Raw genomic sequence first — 12,041 nt, forward strand, 5'->3', positions numbered from 1 at the left:
CTAGTCCGCTTCTTCTTTCTGTAGTACCAATAGGAAGGAGACGAGCTCATTGACGGTCAGTTCCGGTTGAGTGAAATGCAGTCGATGTGATCCCCTCTCACAGCAGACCACTCTTTGCAGTGTTCCTTCTGTTTGACAGGAAAAAAAAATAGCACTTAAAACTATATAATATGAATCTCCTTTCCCTGTTTTCATATCAAGGAAGGATATTTGGATATTATGTTCAGAGCTAACACGTTCTAAAGTATTCCTCCATAATGCAGAGATGGATTTAATATTTACAACAATACAATAGTAGTGGGATAGAAACCCGACATTGTGGCATGTACGGCACGACAGTGAACTGTCTTTATACCTGGGAAGGTTTCGAGTGATCGGTTGTCGGCGTCATACGTCTTGACTCCATCTTCAGTGATGCCAAGGGTTGCTATGGTGACACGAATCTTGTCTGGCTCAAACACGGTATCATCCAAGCAGTAGAAGAGAAGGAGTGGGAACTGCTTTCTTCTCAACTCTTTCAAATCCTCGATAAACTGACAAGACGTCACAATAATTATATAGGACTCGCATTGGTACTTCCGTAGATACTTCCATATCTCATCTACGGAATTCTTGTAGGGGCAATACACAATGAATCTTATGAGATAGATTACTTTCATTAAAAAAAAGGGTAACAGGTAATTTACAATACTGCTGCACGCTCTCATATGGACCAACTGTTCCTTTCAAACAAAATTTTGAAAATCAGAGAGTTGTACTTATTAAGGTACAATGAAAGAAATTAACTTTCTCCCTCCTGCCTTTTATCAAAAGTTATGCAATTTATTATTTTTTTTTTGTGCCGTCATCGCTGGATAAAAAGACTACTGCATACAATTCATGACGACATTTTGGAAGGTAATATAGAAAATTTCAAGTAATTCATTTGAATTTTTTTTTTATTTTGGAATATCGAACCTTATAGTATATACAGAACCTTCGGAATAACGCTGAGTAACCTATCTAGTAAACAGACAAAAGCAAGCTCGAAAGGTTCGTTATTCTGAAAATGATACTCGGTACAAGGTTCATTATTCCGAAGGTTTGTTAAACCAAAAATGAAAAGAGTTTTGTATTCGGAGGGTCAATTATTCAGAAGGTAAGTTCGGTAAAATTCTTTGGTATAGTCTCTACATTTTCGGATAATAAACCTTAATCGAACCTTAGTAAGGAACCTTTTGTATTTCAGGAATAACAAATCTTCGGATTAGCACCACAAATTTTCGGATTAACAAATTCTTTTTATCTTCGGATTTGAAATTAAACTCTATATAGGTATAGGGAATTTGTGTCTTTCGGAATTACGAACCTTCGAACAACGAACCCTCTTTCATTTTCGGATTTTCGAACCTTTCGACGCGAGGAACATCGCCCATATCATTATTCAAAGTACGAATTTGCCCTCCTCGGGAATTCGGGGTCATGTGTGTCAATGCTTTTGTCATACAAAAGCTTATACCAAATTTACCCAATCAAATCGTAGCATAGCTGTCTCGTGAAGGACAAGAACCTGTGCTTCCCGCGTTCTTCCCCTGAAGCCGAGCCGATATACCATGTTGGAGACTAAATGCAGAATGACTGGTCCAATGATAGGAAGAGAGACTGCTCTATACAGAAGATAAGGAAGGTATGGAATCGTTGTATACCGCTTTTGCATCCTACGAGAGAAGGAAAAAGAGAGAAACTTTAATACAATGTAATTCAATTCAGTTCAATTCAACTCAATTCCATTCAATTAAATTCAATTCAAGTTCATTTGTAGTTTTCGGCATATTGTATAACATACAACTGACTCTATAGAACAAAGAATGATGGAAACAATGCATTGTGAAATAATCAAAGTATATAGGCCATATTCAAAAACAGCCAACCATTGATGAAACGGTGTCACTAATGTATTAATCAAAAATATAATATCGTTGGAATGTGCGAAAAATGGAGGGGCATATTGAAAAGACAATGCTTGTGTTGGCCTCTCTGAGGAATTTAATTAACACAAAAATCATAGATTCGATACAGAATAAAACATTCCAAAGCCCACTTAAAAGACAGACTTGAGATAGGACATAAAAATGCACATAGGGCAAGGCTGGTACTGACTAGCATTAATAGATTTCCATCAAATACACTCTTTACTCCTCAAAGAATCCTATGCTCTTAATATTAAAAAAAAAGTGTTTCCAGACTCGAAAGAAGTTAAAACCTTAGTCCCCATCTTAACCAAAATTATATGTACAATCCCTTTAATGATTAGACTGACTTGCTCGGTGTGGTGCCAGTACCACAGATCATGCCTACAGACTGCACCACTCCGTCCAGCTCGGGGTCAGCAGCCATGCTAGCGACCACCATGCAGCCTGAAGAGTGGCCAATCACCATAGCAACTCTATTAAGTCAAAAGGATCAGGAGCACATATACCTCTTTTCCTGTAAGACTGTCAAAACGAATGTAAAACAGGGACGAAAACCTTACTCATACACTGAATCAATCTCGAACATTATTGTCGGATTGTTTGTTTGTTTGTTTATCTGTTGTTTGTTTGTTTAATGGTTATTGTTTGTTTGTTTGTTTGGTTGTTTGGTTTTTTTTTGTCAAGAACAGCAACGCAAGTGCCTAAGACCTATTTCGGACTTTGCTGGTTGTATTACTGATGCTGCGCACTTTACAACTCAGTTTGTATTATTCATCTACACTAACTTTATTTTTTCAGTAGGCTCATTTTTTTTATAATGTATATATATATATATATATATATATATATATATATATATATATATTGTAGTTGTTCCGCGTATTGGCAGTACTAGAAATAGCAATAATAAAGTCACAACAGAGGAATGCAGGGAATGCATTAATAGCCAATCTTGATCATTAAATCAAGATTGGCTATTAATGCATTCCCTGCATTCCTCTGTTGTGACTTTATTATTGCTATATATATATTCCCTTTATATACATTGTATCAAACATGCTTGTATTGTTATTATTATCATTCATTACACTCAGTTGATCACTGAGCTTACTTACTTAAGTTTGTTCTCTTATTTCATACACTTGGTGTACTCGATTTGTCAACTCACTTTGTGAACAGATATCAAGCTGGGCCCCCATGGAAGACCAGCTAGTACGGCTACTAGTGCAGCTGGACATGGGCTATCCAGCCATCTTCTCAGATGGAAAATTTAAAACAAACATAGCAAGTGAACAAAATAAACACATTTGTCGAAGCTTGTATGACAATGATACTGATCTGTGTAAAAGGATCTGAATTACGGTAATATCTTGTTTATGCTTACTTACATTATTTTATCCATTTTTCTTTTCAACTAATCGTCATAAGTCACTGACCTTTTCAGTTTAAGGGCAAAAATGAACGCCTTGACAATTTGTGCCTTGTGCTGTGTGGTGTAGTCGTAGGCGCTACTGGCATCGATCTCTGTGTAACCGTTTCCTGGGACGGGATGAAGATTAACACAGTGTATCTAAAGTTGGTAATACCAGGGTGTATTGCTATTTGAGGTTTCTCTTTTTATTTCTACTTCGACTAATCATGGTTTATTCATTTTCATTTTCAACAAAGAATATACGTGTACAAGACACATCATGCAAAAGGCAATATATATTTTCTATATAAATATATCGAAATATAATATAAATAGAAGATAAACTGGGAAGCCTATGTAGATGCATTATATCAACTAGATAATGTAGAAAATGTTGAAAATGGAGGGGAAGCTAAAAAGCAGAGCTTTGATATTCAATCCCTCAAGATCATCGTTAATGAATTTAGAAAATGTTGCCTTTATACAGAGAAACGTATTAACCAACAACAACATATCGGTCATCGGCGACAAAGTACTAGCCCTTTCAAAGTTATAGCCTCATAGTCTTTTGCGGCAAGGTGAAGGGGGAGGGGTGAGAAGTATAGTCGTGAGGTGTGTTTAAAACAGTTCATTTTGGACCGGGAAAGAAATCTGCAGATAAAAAGTACATTGTAATAAATTCTCGCACAAAACTCAACATTCGGAGGGAGAAGAATATGCGCACTGGATGACATCAGAATTGCTTTGGACAAATTGTCAAAAAAAGTGAAGTAATAATGTAAACCAGATTGGGATGACTGAAAATCTAAAGGCTTTTGAACATTAGAATTCCATTTCAGAGGATCTCAATCGCAGCCTCAGGGATCACCAAGTCTGACATATCAATATTTCAGCGATATCACGTGTTTTCATCTATTTCACGCATCTAGCCTTGAAACTATATTGTATGATCACCTGCAGATGGACTTGACGGCTTAAAGACAGTTAGTTCTCTTGAAAGTGGGAGCAGATTACCTGCTTTGAGTGGATCCTCAATTTTCAACAATTGCGAAGAGTTCTTCACTATACCCTGTCTAATGAGTGTTTTGGTGCCATGTTCCACTCCATACTTTCTTGCATGCTCTCGCCTTTTTGATGAAACTTTAACTATTTCAATTTGAATGTCCAGTGGTGTTTAGCTTTTATTTCAACTGAACAAGGCGTGATGGTGTCCTTCTTTAGCTCACCTGGAAAATTAACAGCCAACACTCGAAAACCTCTCGCTGCCATGCGGCTGCCAATTGGACGATACGCTCCGTGTGTGGCTGGAACCCCGTGGACACAGATGACCACTGGATACTTTTTGCCCTCCTTATTCACGCCGGGCCATTCTCCGTACACCATGTCAAAAGTAGTCCCAAGGGTGGAGATAGTGACAATGCGCTTCCGGAAGTTCTCCCCCATGTCCTGCCTGAGGGCGTAGTCCACATCGCCGTCGAGAATAGATCGCCGCGATCCCCTCCGAAGGGATGTGTGACATCGATCCGACCTCGTCTGTGGTTTGATTTGATTTGATTTGATTTGATTGGATTGGATTTGATTTATTCACAAAATACATATATCATACATATTCACATATCAAAATGGTGTATCGTACTTGGAATTATAGGCATTTATATGCTATATACATTTTGGAGTGGATCGCTGTTCAAATCTTCACTGTTACCATGCAGTAGATATAACCATGTATAGATCCATGATATAACTTACATATCTATTATGTATTAGACACGGGTGTGGGAGAAGGATTAATTCCACTGAGATACGAAAATCTTGGAGGGGGAGGGGAAATCGCCCTCCCTCTTCTTGAATACGAGAATGTATAGAAAAGATGCCTCCACCAAACACTCAGTTATGATATGAACATGTTGCATAGAATATCATTTTCATAATAAAAAAGAATATCTTGGTAATCTCAAAGAATGATAATTGATAACTTAATCTTTTTTTTTTTCTTGCACCCTTAGATTTAGTTTTTTTTTCAGACTCATACAGTTTAATTAATCTTAGGTGTATCATTATACCCCCGCCAAACGAAGTTTGAAGGGGGTATATAGGAATCAGTGGACGGTCGGGCGGTCGGTCGGGCGGTCGGTCGGTCGGTCGGTCGGGCGGTCGGTCGGTCGGTCGGTCGGTCGGTCGGTCGGTCGGGCGGTCGGTCCGTTGCAAATCTTGCGTCGCGAACTACTTCCTCAGTTTTCAACCGATTCCCATAAAACTTGGCACAGATGTGTGCCTTGGGTTGTAGATGTGCAAGACGTATTTTTTGACAGTACCCAAAAAGTACGTTGCTATGGTAACGGCATATCATGGGCAAAAATGGGTACAAATCTTGCGTCGCGAACTCATCCCACAGTTTTTGATCAATTTTTATGAAATTAGGTACAGATGTTCATCTGAATATGTTAATGTGCAAGACACATATTTCCGCAGTGGCAAAAAGTGCGTTGCCATGGTAACGGCATGTTATTGGTAAAATATAGGGCAAAATGCTTCATGGCAAAACTGCTTCATCAGTGTTCTTCCAATTCTCATGGAATTCATATTGAATGTTTGTCTTAGGATATAGGTCAGCATGACACATTTCTTGACAGTGACAAAAAGTATGTTGCCATGGTAACAGCTCACATATTATGAGCTAAAATGATGGAAAATTTTGTGTTGCAAACTACTTCCTCAGTTTTTGCCCAATTTCCATGAAACTTGGTACAGATGTGTGCCTTTGGTTGTAGATGTGCAAGACGCATTTTTCGACAGTACCCGAAAGTACGTTGCCATGGTAACGGCATATTAATGGCAGAAGATCAAGGGAAGATCTTGCGGATTTAACTACTTCCTCAGTTTTTTGACCAAAGCTTATGAAATGTTGTTTTGACCAAAGCTTATGAAATGTTGTTTGGCGGGGGTATAACCAGTCGCTGTAGCGACATTTCTAGTTATTATTGGTCTAGTTTTATTGGTTGTGAGTAAAGTCCTTATAAATATTAACTGCCCAATATCAGACAAGAGAGATGTTCCAAATGTGCGGTGATTTTAAAGGAAACCAAAACCCAAAGAGTAACGCGGATTTAGTGAAAGCGGCAACATTTTGAGAACACATCAGTGAAAGTTTGAGGAAAATCGGACAATCGATGCAAAACTTACGAAATTTCAAACTTTTGGTGTTGTAATGACTGGATAAGGAGACTTCTAGAGTGTATGAAGTCATGTGTGGACAACAATATAAAGAAAATAAAAGAAGAATTCCACAAAAATTCATTTTCCATGAAAATTATGCATTCCACCAACTTGTTACCGAAAAATGTTAAGGGTAATATCATTCCCCATGCTTTCTGAAAGAGGTTAGTCAAGTGCTGATTCATTCAGCTAGTAAAGTGAAAATATGTTGAATTTTCTTTATATTTTCTTTATATTGTTGTCCACACATGACGTCATAATCTGGAGTAGGCTCATTATCCAGTGGTTTCAACACCAAAATTTTAAAAATTCTTAACTTTTGCATCGATTGTCCGATTTTCCTCAAACTTTCACTGATATGTTCTAATAATGTAGCTGCTTTCATTCAATCCACATTGTTCTTTGGGTTTTGGTTTCCTTTAATGTTATTGTTGTTGTTGCTTAGAATATATCTCACGCTTTGAATGCTTGCAAATCGTCCTGTATTGATAACGAGTCTCATCTCTATGAATATAATAAAATGATAAACAAAGAACTCTGAGAAAGCTTTGTCTGTATGGTGCTGTACGTGCTGTCATCCTATCCCGTCTGGCTATTCAACTCCATGAAATCACGATGAATGGCAAAAGTGGATAAGTGGCGATATCTTCAATTTTAATGACACGGCTAGATATATAAGTTGCTATTTTCTTCCTTTTCAATTCTGTATTTCATTTTGCTTTGCTGTGACTTACACTTTATAGACTTATTCTTCCACGAGAAATGACTACCAGCAAATAGCGTCTATTTTTTTAATAAGTAGAGAATTGCTTACGGTTTTCAGGGCAATTTCTTACTATCGTCTTAATATATTTCTGACCTTTATCAAGAAGCATTTTTTAAGCCTTATTGTGTACATGCATATGTATACTCTTTCTTCACTGATAGTACTCCCGTCAATTATGATTTTCGACATGCAATCGTGCAGTGACCTTTTTGCTTTTACCAGATGAGCACGCTTGTGGGCTGGTAACTTCTCTCCTTCAGGCTGGTATCATAATCTATATATATCTAAATTCATTTTCCATAACCTGACGAAGTGCAGCGAGATACTATTTTGAGGCAATATGCCACTCTTTTACGACATCATCCAGCTTTTCAAACGACTGATGCTGTAAAAAATTATATCAATACATCCACCGTGAATTCTATACGTGCATTGCAGGTCATCTTTTTTGTTTGATTGGTATAGCGGCATAAACTAACCCACGATTCTAGTCTTCACATTTGTGAGTTTATCATCCGAAAGTCTTTCCATAACTTTATAATCTGAGAAAGTTTTTTTTTTTTTTTTTTTTTTTTTTTTTAACACCAAGGTATGAGCTTATTGAGATGAATTTTGTTGTGAAACCTTTGGTGTTCTCGGCCGAAAAGGTACAGCAGTTAATTAGGCCATTTTAATATGTAAAACGCAAGTCATCAGAGAGATTTTATGAGATTTTCGTACCTTTTGCACGTAGTTCCACTTCCTCTTTTAGGTAAGACGGGTCTTTTTTTATCGTATTTTAAGTTGGTTTTCTCTGGCCCTTAATTCAGGAAACTTTTTTTTTCTTTTTCACAAGCTGGTCAGAAATTGTAAGGTATACGTGGAAGGTGCCCGTGAGAACATATATGGATCATAACAGAGATATCAATTGAATGAAATATTGGAGCTTTCACAAAGCCATTTTTTTCCTGCAACACCTTATTTTGTTGCTTTTTTAACTTAACTCGTTTATTTCCTGAATAGAATACAGTAATATGGCCAATACTTTATGTACAACATTGACGACTTCTATCCACTGAATTAATTCCATGGACACTTATGGAATATGCAGCCGTCTAAAGTGACTTGAACATTTTGGGTAGCCCGTATATTTCACAAAGGAATTAAAGGTCAGCGCATTATCTATGAAATTTTATATGAAGAAGCATTCCATCAAAATGTATTGTTTGGGAGTTCTTTATAATAATCATTCAGGAGACAGCAAGTTTCTAGTAGCGGTTTAAGGGTATCAAAGTTTGATTTGTTTGGCTTTTTTAAGCAACATAAGGCAAGAAGTCTTGGCTCTGACAGTTGTCGTATATATGACCATGAAAGCTATATGTTGGCTACTGACGTGCGTGACCCAAGTGTATTATCGCCCGACATCATTACTTTGATGGTATACATTTCGGATGTTAATCATCATGTCCATTGGTTTATTGAAAATTGTTATTGTTTAAAATAGGAATATTAAGATAATATTAGTTTGTTTTACTTTCCTTCATAAAGCTCCCAACTCCTGAACACTATACTATCGCCTTCCTTCCCTTCTGTTCTGTTCTAGCTCTCTATACTTTCCTATATATTCGTGTACCCCTTATTCCTGTCTGTCACAGGAGAGATGTATTTGTTTTTGTTTTTTTTTGTTTCTATTTTATTAGAATATATACCAGTGAATAGAGTAGGAACAGTTGCCATTGCTGGTGTAGTATAAGTGCGTTGAAATGTGATGAAGCGCGATTTGTGTTGTAACAAAATGACGAGTGTGTTTTCTATAACCCACTGCAGAAAGCTGTGTGGGGAATGCGATGAGACAAAAGCGATGCGACAAAAGGGTGGAATTTCCACAGGTGCCAGATTCCGTGGGCGAGCCGTCCAGGGTTTCTATGTAGTACATTGTGTAGTTTTGTACATGATAGGGTAAGAATATTTTAAGTGTGTGACAGACTGAGCAGGGATGTGGTCGAAGGAGGAGTCGTAGCAGAACCTCGCCAGTTATTAGTCCTTTTAAGCCAGTCTGGACCACTTGAAGCCAGGGTTCTTTTTTCCTCTCCACGGAGAAGAATACTATCCATACAACCAGCAGTAAGTACTCTCGGTTATTTGTGTATTTCTTTTTTTTTTTATGCAGGAACAATAATGATGTAACATGAAACGCATTATTTGTCATGTATGTCGTGTGAGACATACGTGATGGTGAAAACAGCGTTATAACAACATGATATTATTGAAGTTAGGTATGCCGTATGAATAAGACTGATACATTGATGTGTACTTTAGAGTACATGTTACATCGTGATATTATACGAAATTGAGTATTTAAGCATCAAGATTTATGTACAAAAAAAAAGTCAGCTGCCCGTAGTATGTAAGGTTTCGTAATACTGCTTTGATAATTTAGATGGCAACTGGGTTTCGGGACTTCGCACCAAAGTCGGCAATGGCATTCAAGATGCGGTGAAGGCTGGTGTCAACTACGATACCGGCCAGTGGAAAACCAGTTCACTGGATGTGCTGAACGTTGGCAAAACTACGCTCTTCAATCCACCTGTCGACACTTCTGTATGCTTTTTCGCGTCCAGCAACATTGGTGATGTACACTGACAACTGAACACTGGATATTTCATGTACGGTACTAGGAACAGTGGCCAAACAAGTTACCTGGCGATGTTATACGCCCGATTATATTTGAGTTGGCTCATCACGTTGCAATTTGGAGAGGAGTGAGATGTTCATTAGTGCCTATGATACACGTCAACAATATTTTTTTTTCATCATATATGGTGCGACCGTGAGGTGTTCTTTTTTTGTGTGTGTGCATGACTGACAAGATAAAGGGATAAGAAGCCCGAATGATTATTAGCTCAGCAAGAGCTTATTGAGTTTATGTCCCCTACACGTACACGCCTTCCTATGGCGAATTGTGAGTGATGTACCTGGAAGTTTGTTTGAGGAACCGTGTATAGTGAGCTCGAGCATTTGATGCTCCATTGTGATGCTCTTTTCGTAGCATTTGGAGAAAGTTGAGTGAATATATATATTTTTTGTTGTTCGATAACATAGATAACTAAGAAGTTAACACTTAATGATATATCAGTAGGAGGATATTTAGTCGCTTCATGTGTACCACTAGGACCATATAAGTGGGGGTGGTATATAGATGTTAATGGAGTAACGATTACCCGCGCGTATAGTTACAATTATAATTTCTACCCCCTTTTTTTGAAGAAGTGTTACAAGTGTTATCGAATCGTGTTAAACATGAGTATACTAGCCCATGTTAGTTAGCTAGGTCCCATACTCGCCCTAAGTGAAAGGTGAGTTGCAGAAGTGGTGTAACAACGTACTTCAACAGTTGTAACAGTAGTAAGGGCGACGGAGTGGTTATTGATGTAAAGATATCACGGCAGGTTCATATCAGGAACCCGAGATATCCCATAAGGTACTTGTGTATGGATTTGAGAATCAAAATTCGTGTACACGAATGTGCAACTCAGTTGATGAGATATAAGTTAACGATATTTTGAAGTTGTGAAGTCCTGAGGGTTGTTGTGTTCGAATAAACACTACAGATTGGTTGAGATACTAGATCAGTAAGTGGCATGTGTGATTATATCCGACTCTGGTTTAACCCATGTGACACTGTCCCTTTAGATATTCTCTTTTTTGTTTTTGTTTTTGGTTCAGTTAAATCCTCCTTGTGTTGTATACTTTTCAGTTAAACTACAATGAAATTACTGGAAAGTTTTACGTTATTTATTCCATGTGTATGCGTTCTGCTCCTTCAGTTAAATACATGTAGATAGAATAATTGTAACAATCTGCTTATTGTCTAAAGGCCGCTGTTGTCCACGTCAAGCGATTTGCTTATTGATAACCCTCTCTTCCACGTGTATACTTATAGATAATTATGCCATGAAATATATGTACGTATTATTCTCATGATTATAAATTCGTAATGATAAAAAAAGATATGTTTACATAAGAGTTGGGCCATGGTCATAGTACGAGAAATATGGTACAGCCTATACGAAATAAAGGCAATTTGGGTGAGATCATCAATTTGTTCGCCGCATAACTCATCGACTACATATCATTGATCTTGTAAATGCGACTCATGCATGCAGACTATATGCTAAGTGGCAAACTTGCGCCCGCACTGAGTTGGAGCCAGCACATCACCGCGAAAGGTGCAAGTTTGTGTCCCTTTTCCTACAAAATTTCTGCACAATCATTTCTTATTGTGCACATGTGTAAAGAATATTAACATGTTAAAGCACATATGAATTGATCACGGACATGTTTAAAGATGACATATGCGTTTAATACCATAATAATATATATGATACTATGATAATACCATATTGCAATTACATGTTGACTTGTGTTGATTCATGAAACCCTCAACATCACTTATGTGGCCAAATGAATATCTATACATGCCATGCTATATTTCATCAGCATTTTCAACCATTTCTCTTCAGATTACTTTGATACGTTCACAAAAGAACCTACCTAAACCAATTAGACGCTGATGTGAATGGCATCCTTCCGTCAATCACAGCTATTGTACTAGCATAATTAACAAAATACGCTGGAATGCACCTTAAACATCTTTATTATGCCACTGCTTTGATTTTGAACTCCGTTGGTTACGTTGTATAACTTGTTTTTTTAT

At 37.5% G+C, this 12,041-nt stretch overlaps 1 protein-coding gene across 1 annotated transcript; it reads right to left on the bottom strand.

Annotated features, from left to right (window-relative positions):
• LOC140235820 (uncharacterized) lies at window positions 1-9,260 on the bottom strand. Its single transcript, XM_072315821.1, has 7 exons — window positions 9,147-9,260; window positions 4,590-4,896; window positions 3,389-3,491; window positions 2,300-2,425; window positions 1,508-1,697; window positions 356-533; window positions 1-128 (listed from the first exon to the last, which is right to left on the bottom strand). Exons 1-7 carry the CDS (start codon window positions 9,258-9,260, stop codon window positions 1-3), a joined length of 1,146 nt encoding a protein of 381 aa, XP_072171922.1.
• Window positions 9,261-12,041: the final 2,781 nt, after the last annotated feature.

The sequence above is a fragment of the Diadema setosum genome, chromosome 12, assembly GCF_964275005.1.
Source record: "Diadema setosum chromosome 12, eeDiaSeto1, whole genome shotgun sequence".
In the NCBI taxonomy this organism is placed as follows: Eukaryota; Metazoa; Echinodermata; class Echinoidea; order Diadematoida; family Diadematidae; genus Diadema; species Diadema setosum.